We start from the raw sequence: 27,383 nt of genomic DNA on the forward strand, positions 1-27,383 counted from the left end.
TGATTTTTTTTTTCAATAGAGGGATGAAAAGATTCTTTGATTAAGTGGAAAAAAAGTCAATGTATTAAATTGTTGTAAACTGTTAATTGCAGCACTAATGAAATTCTTTATTCATTTTAATTTTGTAGTATTTATAAAATACAAACACTAAACTTACCGCCTGACATTGTTTGATTGACTGAAAAAACTAGATGGTACGTTGATGTGATAACCTTTTTCATATTTACTGATTAAGCCGTTCTTTCATTGTCCGTTTCTACTCATTCATACGTGTAACCTGCTTAGTTCGTAAGTCATACACTCCCAGGGTTGTGTATCTATTGAACACTTGATAATAAATGATCAGGTTCTGAATGATTCACTTTAGTTGGCCATCAGTGTCTTGCATCATAAACAATGGCCCTTTCTTTAAGTTTGCAGTAAGAGTTTAAAGCTAACCAACTAAGGCTTAGTTTGTTATTTGTTTCACAACTGGACTAATTTGAGATGGAGTGGTGTTTACCTTTTAGCGCCCTTCATTTATTTGACCGGGACCGGGCTTCTTTTGACTGTTGCCGTCTGCTGGTGACAGCCTTGTCAAAGAGGAGCCTGTTCATGTTTAACCAAGTGGACCAGCTGCCTGTCTATCCGACCGGAACCTCCTGGAAAGCTTGCAGTCCAGTCTGGAGTTGGGGGAGATCTTTGTTTGCAGACCCATCGATAGATCCGTTTTGCCAGATTTTCTCCGCAGTGGGCTGAACACCAATCGATCTTTTGGCAAGTTATTTGAACTTAGTTTCAGATTGATCCTTAAACACTGCACGTCTTACAACAGTAATGATATGAAACAGGGCTCGAGGCGGACACCAGTGTGGGTGCCCAGGCAACCTAAAATCGCAATGGAACAAGTGATTGCACCGGTTTAACCAGCCTATTGAGAGGTGGGGGGCGGGGGTAATATATATTTAATATTTGCTTAAGTGCAGTATTTGCGAACAGAGCCTGAGTCTGTTATACTTAAATTTGTTAACTGATCTAGGATACTTTTGTTGTTCCATTATTCAGTGGCAGTGTTCACTATTACTGTATACTATATACTAATTAAAAGTTATGCACACTTAAAAATGGATACACTTGATTTAAGATGCTCGATCATAATATTATCAGTGTAAAAAAAAACCCCATCAACAATATTATTTGTTATAATAGTTTTGGGGAGAATATATTGGTCCAAAAATGGCCATCAGATATAGACTGGAAATAATTGCCATTATTTGAAAAAATGATCAGAACGATTGCCAACTTCTTGAATCTTAAATGAAGTCCAAAGTAACACTGATGCAAATCAATTCATGCACCAATACTATTAAGTAAGTTTGCAGTCCTGTGGAGTTGTGATTCAAATAAACAACACAATACATGACCCTGATCAGTCAATATCCCCAAAAAAAGAAAGCTAGTAATCTTGTTTGAAAAGGAGTGAACCTATCCCAATTTCAGTGTTGAATGCTTTTGCACTGATGCACCCAGAATGAAAGTTGGGCACACCGGTGCAACCGGTGTAAAAAGTTAGTCTAGAGTCTTGTGAAATGTGGCCTTGCGTGGCAAACACCGATGGAGCTCTCGAGTCAATGCGCTTTCAATCTGGCCCACCAGCGCTGCTGAAATTAAACCAGACAAACAGCCATCACCAACTCATCAGCCAGATGCCTCAGAGAAAGTCGGTTGGTCTGTGGTCAGTCTTTCTGTTGGTCTGTTGATGAGGCCACACTGTGAAAATAGTATTTCAGTTGACACAACATGAGCACAATCTAAAACTGGCCCGTCACTTGAATGTTGTTTTGATTTACTCCATTTTTTTTCCTCCCCTGAAGAATGCATAAAACGTGTATATATAGCTAGACATGCTCGTGCTACATACGTTACATCATTTCACTGAGGTTTACCATATTCTGTTGTATAGCTTACAAAGGCAATAAATCTTTCCGGGTTTATAGTTACTTAAGGATCTTTTGCAGGGAACTTGATACGAATGCCTTTTTCCAGAGATTATATTAGGGCTGTAAACTGCCAGGTAGTACCAGAATCTCTGTAAAATTCTAACTACAGTGTATAGTCTTAAGGAAGTGTTCTTAAATTTCATATGCAAAATTTTGGACCGACTATCTGCGCAGTTGAGATTGCTGTCAAAAAGACTGCTGTACTGTCAGTTGAAATGAAAGTGAAACAAACATTTGTCATTTAATAATGGTCTGTTGATGACTAAGAAGGTGGCTGATGAAAAGGAATGGTGACACTGTGGACGGAGGAAGGCGGTGTACATGTATGTGTGGACTGTTTTGTCATAATATTTAAAGAAAATTACTATTGTACAACATCATGCAGCACTTGTACTCTGCTATTGTGCCAGATATGGATATATGTCTCTCCGTGTGTTTGTGGATTTGAATATTTTCTTATTTTGAATTGCACGTGCCACGTATGGTATGAACTATAATTGCTCTCTAAAACAAACCAATATTTGAAGTTGATCATGTTCCTCTCAGCTTAATGAATGTCTAGCAAGGTAAGGCAACATGCTTCCATATCCTTTATTTCCATGTTTTTATCGGTGGTAAACAATTGAATATACTGTACATACAGTATATATGAGACATCATATGAAGTCTTATGTGAAAAGACTTACAAACAGCGCAGAGTCACTAACAGCAGCCTTCTTTCTTCACGTTTGTCTCCCAGTCTGAGGGTGAAAATGGGGGTAGAGGTCAACCTTTTCTTGCTGAAACCCGTTCAGGAAAATATGTCCTCATATTAAAAACAACCACTGGATATACTGTAGTATCCCATGCAATTTATTATCCGGATGTTTAAAGCACAACCCCCACATGTGCACACCTCAGGTATGTAAGTACAGCCGGCTTCCAATTCTTTACTCAAGAGTTATACCCCAGTACTAGTTTTGACATGTCGTCTGCCAATTTTGCCCCGCAACATTTAGGAAGCGGAACACGGCAACATAGCTACGTTTAGGAGCACATGGATCAAGGCCCGCTTTCTCAGAAGTGTTGCACTTTGTCCAGCCCTATTTTGCTTCATTTACAAGCTGAGCTTAGTGTGTTCGGGTTTATTTATTTATTTATTTATTTATTTTGCTTTTGAAGCAGCTGTTATACTTGTAGTCGGAATACCAAGAGAGGTCAAAGCTCACAGTTGCTTCCGCACTGCTGGTCAGAGCCAGGAACAGTTTGCTATGTCCCCTTTTGAGGTTCACATGCTGCTACTCTTGGAGTTTGTGTTGACAGTCATATTTATTCGACATACGGTCAGACAGAATAAGATTTTGAGCAGGGACAGACAAAGAGAGAAGAGAGACCAGAGTGTGAGGACCAACAAAATAATGCCAGCATAAACCCACGTAACATTACTGCATAGGATTTTATTTTGTATCGATGTGGACGGGGAGGGTTGTGCTAAACAAACCCTGCAATGTGATCATGAGATAATAATCTTCTTTTGATGGTAAAGCCAATGAAACAAACAAAATAAATTGAGCGTGTCTGAATGACAAGAGCTTGTGTACATGGAACAGCCACCAGTTGTTAAGACAGTATTTTTATAAACTATGTACAGGTTTAGGCTTTCAGACATTTATGTTCTTTTTCAATTTTGTTCTTGTTGGAAAAAGTCAATTGTCCACAATGTTTCAAAAAATAGGGTACACACACATGCTGATAATTGGGCCAATTCCCTGTTGTGTGAACTGCGATTTTATTATTATTTTTTCCCCCTCTCCTACCTGTGGAGAAAATGGTCGGTGCCCACAACTTTAAATGTTAAATTTGTTCATTATTTACGATCACGTCACCATGTTTGTTAACCATATTTTTTCCAGTGCAGTCTCTTCAACTCTTCTTTAAAGGGATACTTTACTTATTTAGCATTTGTCACAGTAAAAAGTTCAATATTTCGTCTATAATGAAGTTGCAATTAATACCTTTAAGAAACTAATTTTGTTACTTGCCATCGACTGGAAATGACATCACATGTGACACCAAGTAGCTACATGTGTTTTTAAAGGTCTTAATTGAACATGAAAAGTAGTGACGTTATCAAATTCATTATAGATAAAATGTCAACTTTTTATTGCTGAAAATGGCTAAATTACTTAAGTATCCTTCTAAGTTAACAGACAGTAAAAGTTTGTGCTTTACAACCATAAATTAGAGAAACAGTTCCTCCTAAATGTTTACCCTTGTCTTGGCATTTTGGACCAGCTTTCAATTTGCAGCTGCATCTTGGCTCCGAACCTTTCTCCAGACACTTGCTATTGTCGGGACACATAACACAGTAAACCTATTCTTACTTGGCTCTATGTGTGGAATGAAGCAGAAAGAATTCCGCATCCAACTTGATTTACTGTCTAAAGAAACATAGGAGCTTCATCCATGCAGACCTCAATATAACACAGGCATCAGGGTCCAATATCAAGTCTTTTTGGATGGTGGCCCTACTGGGCCACCATGAGTCAGGTTATGGTGGTCCTGCAAGAACTAGCAGTTAACTTGATTTAAAACAACACTGATGATCATAATTCAAAATCACAAACATTAAGTAGACCTACCTGTGGATGAAATAGTGAAGCATTATTTTGCCAGTGGCCAAAATGCATGAAAGTGCAAGGAATCAAGGCAACCGCTTAAAAAAAAAATCACATTCTCCACTCTGCAATATGTGGATGTTTTGATTTGAAACAATACTTTCAAAACGTATAATTATACAGCATTTGTGTAGATGCAGTGGTCTAAATCCACACAAGTACGTGGCGCACAATGCGTCAGTGAATGAGGGCGATCAAATGTGCATAGTGAGGGTAAAAAGAGTACAGATGATTGATCAATTTAAGTGGATGAAACTCAAAATGTTGAATATTAGATTCGGGAAAAGACAGAATGTTTGTTATATTTTGTATTGGACAGTCTTGATGTTGGAGCCGCACACAATGGGAAATAAAATATGTGGCGTTGGTGTGATTCGGGTTGTATTTGTGTTTGTGTAAGCTGAGTGCTTGTGAATGTGTGAGAGAGAGATGAGAGTGAGTGAGAGAGAGAGCGATGTGAGTGAGAGAACAAGACAAGTAGGGGAAACAGGCAGCCTCACTGTGGGGCAAGCTATCAGGACTTGAGGCAGCAGGGAGGGATCATAACAGAAGCTGTTGCATTCTTGTGGTTTCTCTGATTTCAACGTGAGGCGGGGGGCTGTCTTTGGCTGACTCACGGCGGGTTCTGCCCGTTCGCGCTCAGCCTCAGTGCCATTAGAAAGCCGCTCAGGAAGAAGACAATGCATCACAGCTCTTGGGGCACATTTATACAGGACACATCATTGGGCCTGGGTCGTCTTTGCATATTTTAGCGCCACTTAAGCGTTAGCCTAGCAGCTGATTAACAGTGGCTAACCGATTTATAATTCTGCTTCGTAGTTTTGTAGGTCATGTCTTTTCCTAAGGCAGATTAAGGGACATTCTCAGATGTTGGAGAATGTTTTTCATCAGAATGTTTTTGTACAGTTGCACTCAGTTAGTTTTTGCTGGTGATAAATTGTACTAGCAGGAAGGAGATCAGCCTCATTGATATTAAATGGAACAGAAATCTTCTCGAAAGAAGATTCCCCATAATGTCAAATGTTAGACTTCAAATTATTATTTTGTGTCACATCAGCACATTTCACAGATGAAGGATTACCTCCAGATGTTTTGTTGTTGTTTTTTTTCTCTTAGAAGGATTACAGTGATGGGCAAAGGCCAAGGAGAAAAGTGTAATGACATAAAGCCAGAGATGAAACTGGCTGCCTGCACAGTACAATGTGAATAATACACCCCCCCCCCCCCCCCCCCCCCGCCCCACGAAGTACACTCTCAGCGTCAGGCATTTACAAAGAATGAATAGTTTTGCTTTTAGATTTACTTTCCAGTGGTGAACTTCAATTTATATTGTCAAGACTATGATTTGACTGCTTTTACGGAGTTTGGCAATGGTATCATTTCAGTATTGGAATTGAGGTATTTTATACATGTATAGTATGGAAGTCACAATATTGGTATCATGACAACCCAATTTGAATTCTTCATGATACATGCTAGTTAGGGATCATGATTTTCTGTCTGGCTTTTGGATCATGTCCTTGTGTCTGTTCTCAGCGTGTACGTTGGGCGTCTTTTTTCATCTTTGCATTATGTTGTCTATCAGTAGGTCTGGGTTTGCTTTGTTGGATTAAGATCACATTTTCTTGTGCAGTGTTTTTTTTTTTATCTGGAAGTGAATCCGTTTCGATGGTTCGCCGTCATTCAGGTCAGACGTTGCACTAATCTTGTGTAAAGTCAGATTAATCTGAAAGAGGCTCCTATACTTGACGATGTATAACGTATTTGTTATGGATGTGGAAGTATCTAATCTGTAATGCAGTTTTCTATGAATTACTGAACTGCATATATACCATGTGGACATCAGGTGCATATTAATTCCTGTAATGCCACGGGCTCGTCGAACTCAAACCTCAAGTATTTCGTAGCTCACATGACATATTTTGATGTTACGTCTCAATTCTGTCAACAAATCAATGAACATGAATTATCAACACGAGAATCAATGACAAAATGCCAGAATTTTACAATATTCTTGTGACCAGTCATTACTCTGGCCACAGTCAGACTATTGAGAATCAACGTTGGGTAAGCTCCTTAAATGCCACGCAGTATTTGATGTCAAAGCTGTGCCAGCTCTGATAAAATAAAGGCTGCACCTCTGAGTCAGGGTTTTCGGCCCGGTTGAATGATGCCAGCAGAAATAAAGCTTTGCTAAGAAAGCCCAATGCTGGGAGATTTGTATCAGTTGTTTTGAGTTTAACACGTTAAGATGTGCATGCACCTTTTAATTTGCATGCTGCAAGTCGTGGCCAAGAGTCAGGATTACTCCAGACACCATTTTATTTTGCATCTTTTCATCTTCAACTCTTCGTACAGCCAGTGGTACAAAGACAGGCCCTCCCACACAACTCTGTTTTATATGGGATAATACACGAACATAATGCTTAAAAAAATCCTCAGCCGAAATGTATACTGATTCTTTGTTTTGAATCCCACAAGCACAGTACAGAGTGGAACTAGTATAGCTAACAAAATGACTGCTATCCCCACTGACAGATACTCAAGAACCAAAATGCAATTTTTTTTCTGTCTGTAAAGCCCCTATGCCACTGAGCTGCGAACAATTGTGTTTTCAAAGGTAACGAATGTTGCATTCTCTTAGTTCAAGGTCGCAAGAGTTCCTCAAACGATCGCCAACAGTTTTAGTGTTTTTTTTTTTTTTTTTTTTTGTCGCAAAGAACTTTTGGGCATGTTAATTAAATCTCAATTGTGTAAACAAAACAATGAACATAAATGTCAACAACCAAAGTCCACTGAGAACACTATTGAGGAAATTGGTCCAAAAAATGGATGGATGAGTTTTCCTGTTTTGACAAAATAAACTGAACACACTCACAGAAGGCACTGAATGACCTGTGTGGCCTCAAAGGATAAGGCAGTTGATGAAAGCTGTTTCCTAGTATCCCCCACCCCCACCCATCTACTTTTTGAAGCTATGTCCGAACTTAATTCTCTTTCTCGGGAAAAAGCAAGATTAGACTATTCAGTTTCCAAGAAATAATGGGGGACAGTATAATGACTTTTGTCTCAGTCTGAAACAAAGTTTCATAACCACTGTAAGAGATGCACACAGGATGAAGAATATATGCATATGAGTATTGTTAAATTGTCTCTCTACATGTGTTGCTGCACTATTTATGTTCAAATATCCGTTGCTGAAAGCGTGATCAACACTACCACATTGATTCTATACATTATACTATGACTTGAAGGTAAAGGTATGGTTGTTGTTGTTTTAAATGTGCATTTCTCTTTGTTTTATGTTTAGTTTGACAGTAGCCATCAACTTGGAGTGGCAATAAACAGGTTGCAAACACCTCTTTTTGAAGAATTGTTCGCTATTTGTCGAAACATCGACTTTAAAGAGAGCTAAGTTGTCTGCCAACAAACAATGCTTACATTTCCAATTTTTGCCTGCAACGCAAAGTAAAAAAAAAAAAAAATCGTCCGATTGACAGCTCGTAATTTGTACCTGTATCTTGGGTCAGTCGTATCTCAAGGCACCGTTGACCATCCATGATGTGTTGTGGTCTTATTATTGAGCTGCAAATTTTGCTTAAAAGTCAAGTAGTTGGAGCTGTACCTTGAGGATTTAACTGTGACCATTAGAAGCATTAGTATAGCCATGTGACAAGGTGTAAATTTAGGTAAATGATGGTGGAAGCACAACCCCTGCTAACATTTGAATGTAAGAGTCAGCAGGAGAGAGAAAAAACAGGAGGAATGTGCTGCTTTCATCTACCCTGGATCTCTTTCTCTTATGTGTTTTGTGTTTCTACTTTACATACCATACGCATCTTGGTGTGCTTGCATGCTGTACTAGAAAGTAGTGATCTTGTTAATACATTGCAAGAAATGGTTTAATCTAGCCACATTGCTTGGCTTTTTGTCTGAACCATGTTGGCTGACCAATAAACAGCCAATAGTGGGTATACAGTATATCAGACCAAACAGCAATGGTATTTGCGGTATCTAGGGGCAACTTTACAAATGGCAGAAGCTTGACCCATATAATAGCATTCCTGTAAATGTTGGAGTAAGCTTGGTGAAAGCTGCAGCATCAGACGTGTGTTCTAATCAATGAATCCAGGTAGGCTGACGCATGCATTTCATTCAATGCATTTAGAGAGGGACATTCCATATGGGTGGCTGTTCAAGCTTGATGTTTTTGTAGCTGTGTAATGCATTTGAAACACAGAGCGGAAGCCCTAACATTACTTGTCTGCCTGCTTCCTTGCTTATCTTGCTTTTTTTCAACTTATGCACCAAAGGCCAAATGTGCGCTTGTGCACATTTATAATTATTTTGTACACATGCAAAGTTGCACACAAAGATTTTTAAGACCTTAACCAAAGAAGCTAGGCGAAGCTGTTATATTGTCCACTAACTGCATTGCAGTGCTTGTTGTGTAGCCTTAAGAAAAGCACTTGCCAGTGACAGGAACTAGAAAAGATTGTTGGCAAGAACCAAGAGTAGACGCTATCACACAATTATTATTTCATAAAACTACCAGTAAATATTTTTCCTCAAGGGTAAACTGTTGGCTTTGCCATGAAATTTGCTGACGCTGCAATAAACTTAAACAAAGGCAGAGGTGGTCAGCAGCGTCAGGTGAATGAGTTCAGTTGTCTGCAAGTGGATTGGCTGTCACAGTTTTGAATTAAACTCAACACAGAATCAAGGCAAAAAAAAAAAAAGATTGTTGATTGACAATGGGATAATCTTATTTAAGTCATAGCACTTTTAATGTAGTGTGACATTAAGTAGCTTACACATCGTGTAATATAGTCAAATCACATATGGGAATTTAGGAAAGTCCGCTAGCTTAACTCCCATGCAAAATTCTATAGATTGGCTAAGCAAGAGATAGCAGAACACAAATAGTGCAGCAACACAGGCAGACAGACAATAAAACAATACTCACATCAATACTGTATAGTCTGTGAAAAATTACTAACGGCCTACTTCTGTAGCTTACTGAGTCACTTAGTTGTGTATCATGTGTATCTGTACTATATTGCCTTGCGTTAGCCATAATTTGTTTTAGTTGTGAAAAAATGAATCCGTAATTTTATAAAATGAGAAAAATCGGCATTATTTCATATTTGTCTTCTGACTTTTAATCTGATCGTCAAGTGGCTTGAATCCCCACATATGCTATTGTTGTAGTCATTATGTATGTTGTTGGTTCAAGGCTTTAAAGCCCATATGCATACAAAAATGCAAACTATACAAATAATGCAAATCGAGCATCAAGAGTTAGGCGCAAACTCAGTTGAATATTATTGCTTCTATAATTATTGCTCGCACATTTGTTCTATCTTGGAATATTTCTAAAGCAAACTGCTGCCCCATCACATGATGTTTGAGTGAATCCCAACACGGTTCGTTTCACACATTTAGATTCAGTGGTTTGAGTTTTTGCACCTTTTTTGGTGAATTCTGAAGTGCTGACTACACTTAAATGATTTCACGTGCTTTTGCGATATTTTGGAGCACTGACGGCAGAGTCTATTCAGCTACGTGTTGGAGACCTCTGTACTCCAAGGTATACTGATCTCCATCACAACTTTTAGTGAGTTTTAGGGCCAGCTACCATGATTTTTGCTCGAGCTTTGAACAAAATCACTTAGTTTGGTGCACTTGGAATCTCTGCTTCTGCTTCCTGAGGAAATTATAAAAAGTATTATTGTTGGCTTCTGAGCTCCTCAGAGGAGTTATAGTCTTCCCACTAACCCTTCAAATTTTGACTGCTTGGCAGTTGCTTTTGGTGTGCGTGCCGGCGGCTTGTGTCATTGTCTATGTGGAAGTTTACAAGTTAAATGTGACTTTCTGGCGGATACAGACAAACCCACAATGCTGTGCCCAGACTGTCTGGAAAATCCAGAGAGGGAATTTTTCAGTCTGTATTTGGGTTGTTTTAATTAGATGTGTTGTTTAAAGAGCCTCATGGACATCTTTTTCATTTATTTATTGAGTAATTAAGAAAACTCAGTCATGTAAAAGGTCCCACACAAGTACTGTAGATGTGCAGTTAACCACCTGTTTGTCTGTGGCGTAGTTTGATTTCAATTGTTCCATAAACATTACAATTCATGGCTCATCTCTCGAATAAATTAGGATAAAAAAAACAAAACAAAACAAAAAAATGAATAGGGCAAATTCAGTTCAGCAATTGAAGGGAGTGTAACTTCTTTTGAAGATTGATTCTTCAGCAACGAGAGAATAGTTTGGTGCATCAGAGTTTGAGTCACACTCTTGCAATGTTCAGGTGTTTCACAGCGCTTCTGGGTTTGAATTGTTGGCACTAGGCCGTGGTTGATGTTTGTGTGAATGGTGATGTGTGACACTATGGGTGTTTTATGCATGTATTTAAATTAGTTTGTTCCCACAGACAGGAAAGGTTGCAGTTTGTGTTTACGATAAGCGGAGAGAGCGCTGGAGGAGCCCAGCAGAGAACAAGACTGTTGGGTCTTGTTACACACACACACAGTTTGTAAGCACTACTGCCTGCAGGAAGCAATAATGTTAGCGTGCTTCCGCAGCACCATATCCTTCTCTCAGGGGAGTGTGGATGTCCTGTCCAGCTCAGCAGGGCAAAGCCAAGACTACAGTACTGTACAAAGTTATAAAATGCTTTAAAACATTTGTGAATTAGTCTACATTACTCCAAAGCTTAGCGTGATTCAAGAGGTATATTTTTGTGGAAAATGTTCAAAATCTCAATTGTATGATGCTAAGACGCATTTAAATTTAGCACTGCCACTCTATTGAGTTTGTTCATTTTTTTTACAGCATACAGATTTGTTGTAGGAAAAGCAATGTAATTAAGTCCACACACTCTTCAGTTAATATCCTCCTCTCCTCTGTGTGTATGTGATGCATTTGTCTTCAGCTGGATGGCACAAAACTGTTCGGACACGAAGAGAGCAGTGGAAGGCAAGCCAGCCTGTGGGGATAGTCTGTGTGTCAGGCCTCATCATTTATGTATCCCACTGTGAGCCAATGATAGTAGAACGCTCGCTTGTCCCTTCCTTCAACATTCAGCAGTGTTTCAAACTCTTTCTTCCCTTCGTTTTGGTGTTTGGTGCTCTTGCAAGCTTTGTCTTTGTGTACATTGCATAACTGTCTGCGTGTGGCAACTTGATAGTATCGATCACTCAAAAAAGAATAATGTATGAAATAATTGCGGTTACATTGATTGATTCAGTATGTTAAGTCTTGGTGCCGCTTAATATGGGATTTTATTTCCTGTTCATCCGACTATCCTATTTGTATAGAACTTGTCCTCATAAGGTTTGTGGGTGAAGTGGTACCTCGACTGGTCACCAGCCAACTGCAGGGAGGTTATTGGCTTTTTTTGGATTCTCATGCTTCATGTACAGTGTTACCTTGACAAATGCCCCAAATTATTTTACGCCACCCCCCGCGCCGAGTAAAGGGCCGACTGTCACTTGATTGAATTTTGTTTTGCTTTGTGTTGAGCCAAAATTTCAGTTAATCGCAAGTTTCAGATATGCTGATCGGACAAGCAATTGTAAAACAAATACAAAATGAAAGCACTTGCAAGGAGCATGGAGCAGACATAAGATGGCCAACCCCCAGCTCCTGATGTCACTCATTGACCAGGCCTGAAAGGAACATCAATGAAAAGGTACTGCAGTGTGTGTGAGATTTAAATACAATGACAGGTACAATTACAAAACAGTTTGTTTGTTTACATTGTCTGAACATTGTGTACATGTCTTTATATCAGTACATATAATACAGCACAATTTTTCTACATTAACATGTTAGAAAAACATTGTGGGGGTGAAATTGTATTGCATTTCATATCAGTGGGGAAAATATGTTTAAAAATATAGAGTAAACACTAGTTATAAGCTCACTCCTGAAACAAACTCATAAGTCAAGATACCACTGTAACACCATCAATATTTTACTGCACTGTATTTTATTTTAGTTTTTTAAATGTAAGAAGGTGAGTTGTTGCTACTGGATACAGATTTATATAGTATAACATTTCTGCAAAGATGTTCACAACAAGCAACTCACACGATCAGAGAACCATTCAACATGCATAATTGCACACAAAACACAATGTGCTCACACAGCCCTTGAGACCAAAGAAAGCAGTGCCTGATGACAGGACCATAACTCTTAAGGGAATATCATACAATATGACTACCATTATGCTGGATCACGTGGGAGGAGACAAAAATAAATAAATAAATACAATTATATATAATGGAGGTGGCATGGTGGAGGACTGGTAAGCACGTCCGCCTCACAGTGCCAGAGGTCCAGGGTTTGATTCAGAGCTCAGTGCTTCCTATGTGGAGTTTGCATGTGTATATATATTGCATCCATTCAATATGGTGAATAACTGTTTTTTTTACATGTTTTCCAAAAATTCTTGACACAAAGGGAAGCTTAGAAATGGGGCAGTAGTTGCTAAGAGTCAAGCGGTCAAGATGGGCTTTTTTTGACACACGCACACACGCACACACTCACACACACACACATGCTGATTTATATAGCGCTTTCACAACAGCGGCAGCTGTAACAAAGCACTTAGCAAAACAGTTAACATAAAGTAAAATAATAAACACAACACGTAAGTGGTTGTACAATTGCTTGCTCGAAAGCAAATGTGACACAACCAGAAGCCAGTGAGTAATTGATCATCAAGAGCAAAAAAAAAGACAAATATAGCTGAATATAATTTTCAAAAGTTATCGGCAGGCTATCTATTGAAATGGAAGTGTTGTTGTCCGTGGCCCAAAGTCGGTTGGGATCGACTTTAAGGAAAGGGGATGGATGGCTCAATAGACTGCTATTCTGAGACAAGACTTGCTCAGTAAAGATGGTGTATTTATTGTTTTTTTTTTTTTTTTTTTTACATGGTTCTCTTGACTTAAACGTGCCTGAGATCATGAAGCAGAAGGAATAAAAAAAAAAAATTAAGTCAGCTTTGTTATTTAACTGTTTTTGGTTTTGTGGCATTCTGTCTGAAGTAGCCCTAAGTACTGTTGTCGCAATGTACTTTCCACGTTCGGTATCTGCTGCTTCTTTGGGACTTGTTGACATTCTTTCGACATGAAGCTTGTGCTGCAAGTCTTTGCTTGTACAATCTTTCTAGCCATGTTGCAGTGATGGGGGATGGAAGGCACATAATCATCATCCTTTGCTTTATCATAATGACGTGCTATCATGAACAATCATGTTTGTTCACAGATCACACACTGGCCCTGATAACGCTCCAATTTATAGTTCTACCTATTTTGCTGTGTTTTTCTTTCACGCATTACTGACATCCCGTTCCTGCTTTTTTTTTTTTTTTTTTTAACTTTACAGACCCTGGTAGGAGCGTGATGAGCGCGCGCTTCCGCTTGCCTGCTGGCAGATCCTACAATGTCCGGGCGACGGAGCTGGAGCGAGACAGGCACCACACACAGGTTGTGTGCAACGTACTGCTGCTGGACAACACCGTCCAGGCTTTTAAAGTCGGCGTAAGTACTTCAGTGGAGCTTGACTTTCAGCCTTGAGAAATAATACTCTGTGTTCTGCTCATCCCACATATACATGTTCCTTTTAAATGAAAGACAGAAACAGTAGGGATGTAACAACAAACAATTCCTAAAATCGGTTTTGAATTAGAAGATGCACGTTTAATGAATCGAGCCACATTCAATGAACTTTAAAATAGATCAAGTATCGAATGATCTTTTATTGAAGGGATATATCTTTGAAGGTATTCCCACATTAACAGTACTGATAAGTTCCTTCTCATGTATGTAAAATGGCAACTTACTGCATCAAAACTGAATCAAATCGTTCCACTTTAAAATCAAATCTGCCTTGAATTGCACCCCGTGTCAAGATACGTATTGAATTGTCTTTTAATGGTGAGATGCATGCCCCTAAAAACAGGCTTCATCCAAAATGTTTTGACAAGAAGCAAGAATAGATGCATCATGTAAAAATACCAACTCCAGTCAATTGAAGAACACAATGTCAAAAACACAAGTATTTTTCAGGAAGCCCATCGAAATACTAGATATACAAAAAGAATCCCCCCATTGAATTGTAAACATGTGCAATACAACCACTTCAGTTGAGTGAGTCTTCCAGACCCGTCGTCTATTTTGACTTGAGAAATGTACTGTGTGTTAGTACTTTAGGCGGCACTGATGCATCAAAGTGCTGATTTCTGTGGTTGATTAAAGACAGTCATCGAAGACAGTGACGATGTTGGGTCTTCTGCATGTCTCAGGGTGTTTTTCACATTTGCAGCCAGTGGAGCCTCACATAAAAGGAGGTGTCACGTTTGGTCCTGACTAATATTACAGCAGTCTGTTACCAGATGCGCAAACATATTCAATTCCCCCTTTGCATCTGTTTTAATACGCCTGCCGAGAATGACTTGCTCCTAAGTAAAATCCTCGTTGTGACTCACAAAACATGCACAATTCTTCCAACGACATTACTCCAGATACATCACTTCCTGTTGTAGACATTGTCCTGTGCATGTTTGAGTGCAGAACGCACACCTGCATGCTCATTGTAAAGCAAATATGCTCTGCTGAAGGGTGTGTCTTTGAATTTGACAATATAGAAGGATGTCCCCGCACTAGTTGTTGATGCAGGTGGTGCTTGGGTGTGTTGCTGAGACCAAGCCTACGCCTCTGGCTACTGAGCTACTTTCAGTGTCTTCAAAGCGGAATAGCTTGAGGAAGGGAATTTAAATATTTTTCAAAATGTCATGTCAAATGCCAAGCACATGAGATTTTTTATCCAAAAAATGCATCCAGCTTCATCCCACAATCACAAAGTAACGAAATGAAAATACATTATTTTGTCCACTCACCCTCTCTGCTTCCTGCTCACGATTCCCCACAATCCCCCTTTCCTGCGTGGAGCTGAATGAATGACTCGGTCTCTGTCAGCGTCATTGATCAGACCCCCGCAGCCGCAGTAACTTCCTGGAAAGACCAGCCATCCTGCGAGCCACAATACTTCTATTGATTCTAGCCTTGACCGGCCTTCATTCTAATGGCGAGTGAAAATCCAGAGGCACTTGTTTATTGTCATGGGAACAGAAACAATGCCGCACACGCATGTTGCTTACACGGAGTGATCTGTTGAACCTTGCATTAAGACGTAAAAGCTTCTTTCCACAATGGAGCCTCAAATTATGCCAGTTTGGAAGCACAGTCGGAACCAAAACCAAACCAATCTAAACGCCATGTTGTATCACATGAGCTTTCACAATAAAAAAATATGTTTCTGGGTTCCAAGTGAGATCTAGCTGGCCGTTGCCCAGCCATACCAGTACAGTATCTACAGCAGGGCTCACCAACCTTTTGAAGCTGAGAGCTACTTCTTGGCTGCTGAATAGTGCACTGCTATCAGTCTGAAATAATGTTAAACACGGCATTATTATGTGTTATTATTTGGGCTAGAAAAAAAGTCGGCAAATTTGACCACCAAAATGGGTTCATGCAATAATTTACAGACTATCCTTAAAAAAGTTGAATAATTGATAGGATAATCAATTTTAAAAAGATTAGTTAGTGGTAGCCCTATTAGTAATTGGCATTCATTTTTGCAGATCATGTTCATTAATTTTCACAATGATTATTTAGGAAACAGATAAGTACCCATATACAACACTATTTCTACAAATCTCTTCATTTGTTAACATTTTCAAGTGATCACTCATACAACATGCCTAGAAAATTGCAATTCCTCATCTTTGGTGAGCTACATTTGGAACAAGCTCATGGGCTACTTTTGGGGTCCTTGGAGACTACCTGGTGCCCGCATGCACTAACTTATCCGACAGTGTACATAGTTGAGTGCTAGGATTGTGATAGTGGTACATGCTGCCTTTCACACAGATTGTGTCGGGTTCCCGGATCAACTGCTGTTCCCAGGGACGGATAAAAATACGTGGGTTGCATCAGGAAGGGCATCTCGCATAAAAACTGCAAGTGACTTGTTGTGGCTACCCCTGAGAGGGAAAAGCCTAAAGTCACTTCTATAATACAGTATACATGGTGAGATCTAAAGCGTTTTCCATTAGTTGATTGTAATTGTAACTTAACATACAGTATCTATATAGTTTGCTTTGGGGGAAGGAGCAAAAGTTGAAGCATGGAGACTCTCTGTCACTGACATTGGAACCCCTAAAGTGTCAAAACTATGAAGTGGATGTGCTCACCTTTCCACTAAATTACAATGTTACACTATTTATATCACCTCACTGAAATAATTTGACTTTGGATAAATTCTATTTTCAGAAAGGAAGAGAAATCTGAACAAAATGATGACAAGAACAGTGATAGAATGGATTGTGTTTGATCTTAGTAGTTCCATTGTACGGTACTGAATAAGGTTCAGATTCAGAAAACTTTATTTAAGTAACTTAAAAGCGATTATAATGGAGGCATGCGGAGATTAATATTGACATTCAGAAGTTAAAGGAGGTTTCCAATGAATGAGGTGGTCACGTTTTCTTTAAAACTGTAAAAATACAGTTTGTGAACTTTTACACACATTTTATTTGGTTGAAATTCATCCATCCATGTATTCATCCATTCATTTTCTAATCCACTGCTCCTGACTAGGCTCCCAGGTGACCTTGAGCCCATCCTTTTGGTTGAAAGGTAGGGCCTAAACCGGGCACATTCTGGACAACTATTGACTCACATTGAAATCTACAGGAAGGACAATTTGTTACCTTCAATGAACATAACATACATGCTCGGTATGAACGTGAGGCGGATATGCTACCCGTTAGTTCACAGTTTGTGGAGATTATTTCTTGAGATTATCTAAATTCTCAAAAATGTGTATTTTTTTATGGTTAATGGAGGGGGGGGGCAGACTCTTTCTTCATCAGACAGTTGTAATCACCTCATCATGTGATGTCAATGGAAATTCCGGATTGGCTAATAAACAGATTTAGTGATTGAAGATTTTGCCCTGTTTTTTTTTTTTTTTTTGCCAAGAAGTGTGCGTGTGCGTGCTCGCATGTGTGTGTGTGTGTTTATTTCTTTTTAGTTCTGCGCAGAATAAAAAAGAAGCACTTGAAGCACAGCATTCAGTTGTTTTTATGAAGCATGTTATACAAATGTACTTGTATGTAAATTAATTCTCTCGCAAGTTGCATTTTGGCGTGGTTCAGTGAAGACGAGCCCTCTTGTGTCACAATCTTTTATTTCCCCTTGCAGTTCAGATGCCCTCTGTCACCGCGTATTTTGTCTGCGCCTCATCTCCTAACTTTCACGCACGGACACACTATTTGTGTCAGTGATTGTGGTAGGCCGATGAAGAGCACCACAAAAGAGCGTTTGTCTCATCCAGCAGAGTCGTCAGTCACTCCTTTTTTCTTGGCTGCTCTTTTTGTCTTTTTTTTTCTCTGTGACTCTCTGTCTTCATACTTTCTTCTTTCAGTCTATATGCTCCACACACACACACAAACTATCTTGCTTGTGTGTTTGTCTTGTGTTACTCTCGCCGTAGTTTCCGTTTGATATCATGCTTAGTTCCAGCCCGTCGTCCCTCCAGAACACCAAGTTTGCGCTCAAAGTTTGTTGTTAAAAAGAGCAGAAAGAATGCGCGGACATGCTCTCCCTTGTTCTTGCCTCGCTTTTCACAATGCACGACTGTTCGCTCCCTTTGCACATTTTCCTCTCATGCTTTTAAGAACTGCCACACTTGTTCCAACACACATACACTGAGCGGCAGAGGCTTCCCTGTGAAGAAAAAACAACAAGGAGCTCTGAGCGTGTGCACATCTGACTTTGTCAAGCTGCTTCAGACGATGTGGAAGCTGTAAGCACGCCTATGAATAGCCTTAAAAAGGGAAGGAAGCCCTTGTGGAAATATGTTTGATGCAAATAGTGTGCCATTTTATATCAGTATCTTTCAGTGTCAAATTGAAAGAGATTAAATACTTTGTATAAAAAATGCATTGAAAGAAAGTGTTATTCATGGCAAGTGTGTCAGTAGTTTGAATGGGTTCTGTGTGAATTCTCTGGTGAATCAAAATCTGAATCATACAAAATGTTAATAAGCACTATTTTAAGTAAAGTAAAGTAAACCCTATATTTTGCGTTGCTTTTTTAATATAGCGCCTGCCAATAGACCCGCACCTTGTGATGTCACACACAGCGCTTGCAGCATGAGGGCAAGCGGCCGAGTGAGATCAACGTCGAGAGGCAAAATAGTCGCGAGTTCCGTTGTGTGTTCATAAAAATCGGGAATACCTGTGCTGTTTATGGTCACTCTAATCGGACAACTAGAGATGAGAAATCTTATTTTGGGATAATGGCAGCGACTCTAAACCAGGGGTGTAAAAAGGAGGAAATTGTGTGTAAGACGACAAGCACGACGGCTATCAAATCTTTGACATGACCACGTTAGATCATCAAGGATATATGCTCTGATCACTTCATATCAGGTACTGATTTCTTTTTCATGTACAGTGAGTCGTCAGATTAACCTTTGGAACTTGCCTGTTTGCACACCCATTCAAGTTTTACTTTGCATTGTCATTCAACTTTAATCTGTTAACTCATTCAGTACCAGCCAATTCTAGACCAAGTCTGAAAAGACGTTTAAAAACGTATTTGGAAGTGAATGAGTTAATTATGTGGGATTGCAAATTTTGTATGTTGATGGAATATCATAGAACATCTTTCGTCAGTCTTGCACACATTTTCACTCGATAATCACCGCACTTTAAACACAGACTTGATGTCTACTCAGCGACAAATTTGATGAATGTCACACGAACGAAAAATCTGATGTATTACATTATATATATTCTGCCCCTTTTCAATTGCAGTCCCAGTGAAGTGATGCGACCTCTTTCCTAAATGATTCTTATCAGGTCCCACCGGTCATAATTTTCAATTGACCGAGAGCCGACTATCCTACATCAAACCAAGAACTTAATGCCTTTTTAATCATATTCTTTGGGACATGGCTATGAATCACATCAGTGCACGTTTGTGGATTACGGCTAACCATCACTCTGTAGTTTTGTTTTTTTTTGTTTTTTTTTTCTCCGGGTAACCTTGAATTACGTTAACTGCAACACATGATATCCTTTGGACACATACTTTTTGATGTGTTGTAAATTGGGAAGTGAAGTGAGCAGTCTGGAAAATATGAGCAGAACACAGACTGTGTTAGTCAGTGTCAGTTGACACACACACACACACACACACACACACACACACACACACACACACACACACACACACACACACACACACACACACACACACACACACACACACACACACACAGGGCTAATAGACGGCTGGGGATCCTTGAGGCCCGCCATAATCAACAAGCCAACTGTCAACTCTCCGCCCGCATGTGCCTTGCTTTGGCAAACTCGTGCATGTTCACGGTCACACACTGGGCTGCAAAAGTGTGTCACCAGGGAAGAGAGAGAGAGAGAGAGAGAGAGAGAGAGAGAGAGAGAGAGAGAGAGAGAGAGAGAGAGAGAGAGAGAGAGAGAGAGAGAGAGAGAGAGAGAGAGAGAGAGAGAGAGAGAGAGAGAGAGAGAGAGAGAGAGAGAGAGAGAGAGAGAGAGAGAGAGAGAGAGAGGTGGAAGAAAGCAGTAGGTTTGTGAACGTGTGCGTGTGTGTATTCTCCTGCGGGAGCTCTGATGGTGTAGTTGTTGTGACAGTGTGTAACTGTTACACACTCGCACCTGATTTGAGCAAATCAGATGTGAATTTTTGTTTCACATGTCGTTCCACAGTTTATCTCCTCAGTCTTACAACTCTTTCTTTGATTGTCAATCAATGAATACTGACAACTACATGGTGCCATAGTGACAAACAATGGGGTTGCATCTTATAATACAGATTTTTCTCCATATGAATGCCTCATTTTGCTTAACAAAAAAACCCAAAACAAAAAACTGTTACCTTTACTCTCGCTATGTACTTAAACACGCACATCTTGATTTGGTTCTGCCATTGATATTTAGCTGCTCATGACAAAAGACAGATGCATAAACAGTGTGGAATTAGACAGTGATGTACATTAATCTAAACAAATTGCCAAAAAGTGTCTTTAAATTTGTTATCCAAATAAACTGTGTTTTACTTTTAGCAATGTTTTGACGATAATGAATGTCTTGGCGGCTTACAATATTCATAACGTTTTGTCTTTAACCTCATAATGTTTCAACTCTCGTTCATATTCAAGTTTGATAAAAGACTGCCTTATAATTCATTACAATCTATCTCCAATTCTTGTCCAAAGTCTCAATAGATATGTTCAGAAAGCAGATTTCAAAGCACATTGCAATTAAGTGCAATTTTGACTGCACGCATCCGTTTACCCTCACCAGCTCTACAGTTACTATACTACAGCATCCCTCAGGCTGAGCTTCCCTCTTTGTACATTTCTCTTGCTAATTGTTGATGAATGAGTTTTTCCCCCTGAACTTTAATATCCCAGACAAGTATGGAGGGGAAATGCTCTTTCCAGCTCCATAGTTTGATACAACGTGGCACTTGCAGTGAAGTTCTACTGACTTAGATATGATTTAATTAGTTCCTCCCGCGTCTTCGTAGCCTCTTGTGATGTTTTACTTGAGGAATTCGGTAACGGCAACAGACAAGGGCATGCCTCAGAGATCTGCAAAGGAACGTGTGCCTTTTTTAAAAGGCAATTTTGTGTCCCAGTTGTACAAACAAGTTTTCAGATTCAGATTTTTAATGTATTTTCTGCATTGTGTCCCTATCTGCAGAAGTCTGATCATGGGCAGGTCTTGCAAGATGCTGTCTTCAAGCACCTGGAGCTGACTGAAAGAGACTACTTTGGCCTGCACTTGGCAGATGACTCTTCGGATGTTCCGGTCAGTATCATGTTTGGATAATCCAGGAGTGTGTGTTTATATGAACATGCGTGTGGTTCAGTTGGCTTGTTGGCCTTTTTTTTTTCTTTCAGAAATGCAGGCAGTGTTGAAATGAACATTCTTTAATTTCAGTGCACAATGCCTTAAGAAGTGTCTGTAAAACTCTTTCAGTTTGTATTCAAATTATTCTTATTAAGGTAGAGACAATAACTGCACTCAAAGAACATAACAAATAATAATTAATGTTTTTTACTAACGCATCGCAAATAAACCCTAATGAGGGAGCCCGAATGTGGCCCCTTAAGGGGCAAGTCAGAGAGCGCTTCCTTCAAGATGTGAGGTGGAACATGTTCGCAGAAGTGAGGCTGCATCGCTTGGCCCTCTGTGTTGCAAACATCTTCAAATTAAGTAAATCCAAATGACTTTTTTTTTTCTTTTCACTGTAACTTTTAGAATTAATTATATTCATCAGTGTAGTTTAAATGCTAAAACTCTCTTTACTTGGATAAGAATGGATGCTCTTTTTACTTATTATTTTTATCTACATGTTTTTTTATTATTGCGTTTTCAATTTCGGTTTGTCTTGTGTCATGACTCTGCAATAAATTAATAAAATTGTTACTATCCATTCACATGCCAACCTTATATCCATTCTGACCATACATGTCAAACATAAATTAATAAAATTGTTACTATCCATTCACATGCCAACCTTATATCCATTCTGACCATACATGTCAAACATTTATCAATTTCATTTATGCGGTATGCAAGTTTGTTTCTATCGTCGCTCACAGTGTTTGCATATTTCTAATTGTTGTGTAAGTGTGTGCATGTGTGGGGCCAGCGGTGAATAATTTAGGTGATGTAGTCATGCTGTGGAAGCGTTATGGTGTCTCTAAGTGTCTCTCAATCAATATTTTACAGCGCTGGCTGGATCCCAACAAGCCCATCAGGAAGCAGTTAAAAAGTAGGTGAAATCCACAACATAGCACTTTAACCAAGCACCTCAGACAGTTTTCCAAGCAGTCACTCATACCAGGTTCTCCCAAATTGCCCCGAAATTCAGACTTCATCAGCTGGTTGAAGCTGTAATCTGGCTAAAGGCGGACGCCTTTAGCCAGTGAATGTTGCAAATCTGCTCTTCACCTCCAGCAAAATTACCCAGTCCACATGATCTGTGTTTTCAAATCTTAAATCTGCCTTAAGCGATGATTAAACTCCATTTCAACTCTGCTCTTGTATTTGCTAGTGAGTAATTTAGATTTTGTAACGTCAAGCTTCGAAACAATCAAGCACACTTTTGATTTAGTACTATTTGAGATATGTAGTCCCGCAGCACTGCTTGAACTTTGTTTCAACTGTGGCTTTTTTATTGTCTCATCAAGGAGCGTTTTATTTGATACAGCACGTTGTCTGTAAGCACGCTTGTTTTATGCGTTTACCGATTTTGTCATCTTTTATCTTCATTATTGGATGGCAGCGTTGCGAAATTTAGAAATGTACAGTCCATAATGTCACTATTGCCCACTTACTCAGCATTAAGCCACTTTTACCATTTCTGCATTTCAAATTGTAAAAATAGATGCTACCATTTTTTCGAGTGTGGCTATTCTTGAATGAATTTTTACTATGTTCAATATAGCACGGTTTTGGCAGTGGTCCTATTTCGCAGCGAGGAAAAAAAAGCCAAATGCTATCATAGTACCATGCAGTCAAAAAAAAACAGTTTAGCATTGGCACTGGGCCCGAAATTATATCCAAATTGGATCAATTTAATGTTTTTTCACAAATTGTTAATTTTGGTCCTTGCGTGGGTACAGTCACGTTTGTTATTTTACAAATTATTGACTACTCTTTAAGTATTGATAATGGCCCAAGAAATATGCTTATTTTATGGGTAGGCTTCCTGAACAGTGATGGTTTTCGGAAGATGCGAAGATTCCGCCCAACGCCGGTGATACTGGCTTTTACTTCTCTTTGTCAGATTGAAACCTTGAATATTGCAGTACTGTGATATGTTAATTTGACCCCGCGATATAAATGTTCTACCCCGTGTCTTGTATTTAGCTGTTAGGTTAAATCAGTCAACTGCATTATACCATCTTAAGCATCTCTTTTAGTCTTTAAGATCAGCTCTCTCCTCCAACCCTTTTTTTCATGTTCTTCCCAGGAGGCTCACCTCACAACTTAAGCTTCAGAGTCAAATTTTTTGTGACTGATCCCAGCAAACTTCAGGAGGAATACACTCGGTAAGACCTTTTATTATTTTGTTCAGTTGTTATACAGACTAATGACATGGGTCCTTGGTTTATGGCTGAGTTAGATTCCAATGGCTCCGACATAACCTGTATTATTAAACTCACCAAAGGAATCATCAATCAAATATATTTTTTTGTCATATAAGTGCTGATTGTTTTAATAATTTGTGGCCCTATATGTCCTTGCTTCATGAATTTATACTCTCAATGTACAGTAAGTCCTAACAATTCCACACAAAGTCATATATTGCTTCTTTGGAACAATACAATGCGATATGATAAAGGTGATTTCAATACGATATTTTGATACGCTAACATAGCTTTTCTGTACATGAACAGACAAGAGCGAAGAATGAATGCAAGTTTATTTAAAAAAAAACATTCAAACTTAAAAAATAAACGGCCATTGGAAATTTTGTGTATTAAATTATTTCATGATTTATATTGATTAAATCATTCAATAACTTGTTTCCAGTGCTTATCAATGTAGTTCAATCGAGGCACAGACACATCATCAATACATCGATAAAATAGATATACCATTATTTCCATAGAAACTGATTTTATTCATCACAGCGAAGCAATCACATGAGATGGAGTGATATCACATCTGTGATTCAATTGTAGGCAGGAGGCTGTAGGTATTCTCGTGGTAATGATAATTTGATGAAACCTAGTGTCCTTCCTGTCGGGGCCATAATACTGTTCAATCAGTCATCTCAGGTCTTTTTGTCTTCAGGTACCAGTATTTTCTTCAGATCAAGCAGGACATATTAACTGGAAGGTGAGTTTGATGGCTTTGTGCAGGCTGATCAGTATGCTTCTGGTAAAAGTGCACATTGTGTGTGGTTGCATGTTCTAAAGCTAATTTCGGAACATTGGTATCATGAGCTCATCGTTTTTCGTTGCATCAATTTCTTTGAATGTTCACACCAGAATGATTTTTCTCACATTTCAATATCACGTTGAGAGGAATCTCCCTTGTGTAAAAATAAGTATGATCTTCTTTGGATGGCTCCAAAACTAAATTCTGGCTGTGAACAGTAACACGAGTGATTGTGTTTACGTGTACGCTTGGGTGCCTGTTCTCTTTCGTCCTCCAGATTGCCCTGTCCTCACAACACAGCTGCACTCTTGGCTTCCTATGCTGTTCAATGTAAGTAGTGCTCCCTGGATACACTCACTCTTCATTATGATTGAAATCCAATTCATTAAACCTCTCTTTATGTACACACAACATAATGGCTGTGGTTGGTCCAGTGCCCTTATGGCTGCTGCTCACAAGCCATTACTATTCAATTAAACTGCGGTCTGTTATTAATGGCACTGCACAGTTTTGAAATCCTCACTGATGCACATTTAACTCAGTGGCCATGAGAGGGAGGACTGACATTCACAGTCTGCTTATTATGTAATGAAATTGTGCCTTCTTTTTTTTTAAATCTGACTCTGCTTCAGTCAAAGTAGCAGTGTGTAAGTAGTGTAATTTTTGGTCTTCACCGGAGCTGCTTCGCTGTCCAACCGCGATGTAGTACATATTTCACAAAATAGTCCAAAGTATTAGGAATGGAGGACTACGTACTTACTTATCCTTGTAGTGGCGCTTTGTTTTTAAATTTTGCAATTAAGGAGACTCTTTGTTTTATGGCCATTACAAACAATTTTGCTCTTATATTTGAGTCTCACCTTGCATTTTATTGAACAACTTTATTTGGCTTCCAGGCAGACACCACTCTAAAGATACTATAAGCTTTCCCAATTTTTGTTTTCAAATAAATTAACTGCAAAAGGAAAATTTCTTTCCATGCTGACCGCAAAATGTATGTGCTTGCTGACAGGGTGGACAATGACAGTGTGGACATTTTTGGCTAATGTTAGAATGTTATGAGCACATAACGGACCTTCATTTTGCAACACAATTCAGAAACTAAGCTGACTTTGCCCTGTTTAACAAATACATTTGGAATTTCTCAAAGGTTTTTATATCAATTAATATTTCACTATGACAGGTCTGAAACTTTTTTTTATCAATTAAGATTTCACTATGACAGCGTGGACATATATGTAGGACTGGTTTCATGCTAAGTGTTCAGTATGATCTTAAAATAGAATACATCATTATACTGGTATGCATGCAAAATGTTTGACCATAGTTACACCTCAGTTTCATTATTCTTACAATTTCATAATGACTGATTGATTCTGATGAGAACGCCAAAGGCTCTTGATCGTGATATTTACCGATTTTCGATACACATTTTTTTTCAAAGCCAGCTACACTAATTTGTCAATCTTGCCTTATGCTTGGAAAGTACATAAATATTTCATTCTACAGTCATTAATCCGGCAGATACATGTATAATTAGATATTCTAGAAAAATATGTACGTAAGTATTGACTCCTGCATTTACAAACATTCACAGTAGACGTGTCTGTCTATTGAGTCATAATCTCAGATCAATCCTTATATACTACTTGCTTTTCTGTGGGCTGGTACAGATTGACATCTGTACACACATGCATTAAACTGGATTCAGGCAGATATGCTTATGCATTAGATACATAAGTAATGACACATTCATTTTGCTTGATCACCCAACATCTACAAATGAAAAAACTAAAGATTTCAATTTATACATATTTTCTCTTGTCTCTTTTTATTTGGCAATATACTGTACTTTTTCAGGTGAAAGCAAGATTTCATCCCCCCATTTATTGCGCAGCACCTATCACAGGGCACCTTAATTGCACTTTACTGCAGCATGTTTATCAGCCAGCTGTTTGTGATGCGCTGTAGCACAGGAAACTACCAGAGTCATCTGTTTGTGGCTCATACCCCCTCCCCACATGCTCTGATTTTGTGGGCTTTCACATTATATAGGTCAGAAAGGAGATTTGGCCTACTGCTCAGACATTGTGACACTACCGCTTTTTACACGGAACAACCCAAACACACTCCGTGGCTCAATTCTCACTTCACTCTGTGCCAGCCAGATTATGCAGATAAATGTTTGCCTTGGGAAGAAAAGGGCTGGAAGCAGCTGCATATGCTGCTAATTCAGCACGCTCAGTCCATGTGCCAGTCCTGATCAAGCTAAATCCCGCATTAAAGCCTCATTCTCATACGCTTGTTTACAATTTACAAAATGGTATCACAAATCCTGCGCATACCGTTAAAGCGGGGCATACTTGTTTTCATATTCAAAATCAGTAGCACGAGATTCGGACAACTGTGTAATATCCTTTGAATTTCTATTATCAACTGATATTTCACCATGATGAAATGTAAATCTCAACAACACCCAACTACACACGTAATATGATGAATATTACTTTTGCAGTGTAAATGCTGGGTTTATTCCATAGCTATATTATTTAACTGGAATAATTTAGTTCTAAAACTGGATAAATACAGTGTGTACATCCAGCACGTAAAGGCATCACGTGCCTGTAAAAGATGTTTGCAATATTTTGCTTTTTATCTTATTTTGCTACACAAAAAGCATGGTATCATTAGATTGGGTGCACCAAATGAAACATTGGTGGCATG

The 27,383-nt window shown here is 39.0% G+C and overlaps 1 protein-coding gene across 2 annotated transcripts in view; it reads left to right on the top strand.

The window, feature by feature from the left end:
- The window catches only part of ptpn4a (protein tyrosine phosphatase non-receptor type 4a), a 55,299-nt gene that overhangs the window by 3,987 nt on the left and 23,929 nt on the right, over positions 1 to 27,383 (top strand). For both annotated transcript variants that reach the window (XR_015102236.1, XM_086123488.1), the window contains exons 2-7: positions 14,036 to 14,190; positions 21,465 to 21,572; positions 22,500 to 22,542; positions 23,746 to 23,824; positions 24,573 to 24,617; positions 24,937 to 24,989. Coding sequence is in view for 1 of the 2 variants with exons in the window: in XM_086123488.1 (XP_085979614.1) it covers positions 14,053 to 14,190; positions 21,465 to 21,572; positions 22,500 to 22,542; positions 23,746 to 23,824; positions 24,573 to 24,617; positions 24,937 to 24,989 (466 nt within the window). In the remaining variant the exon portion in view is untranslated. The remainder of the gene's footprint in view (positions 1 to 14,035; positions 14,191 to 21,464; positions 21,573 to 22,499; positions 22,543 to 23,745; positions 23,825 to 24,572; positions 24,618 to 24,936; positions 24,990 to 27,383) is intronic.

The sequence above is a fragment of the Hippocampus guttulatus genome, chromosome 11, assembly GCF_054856545.1.
Source record: "Hippocampus guttulatus isolate MCC_2025c chromosome 11, RoL_Hgut_1.0, whole genome shotgun sequence".
In the NCBI taxonomy this organism is placed as follows: Eukaryota; Metazoa; Chordata; class Actinopteri; order Syngnathiformes; family Syngnathidae; genus Hippocampus; species Hippocampus guttulatus.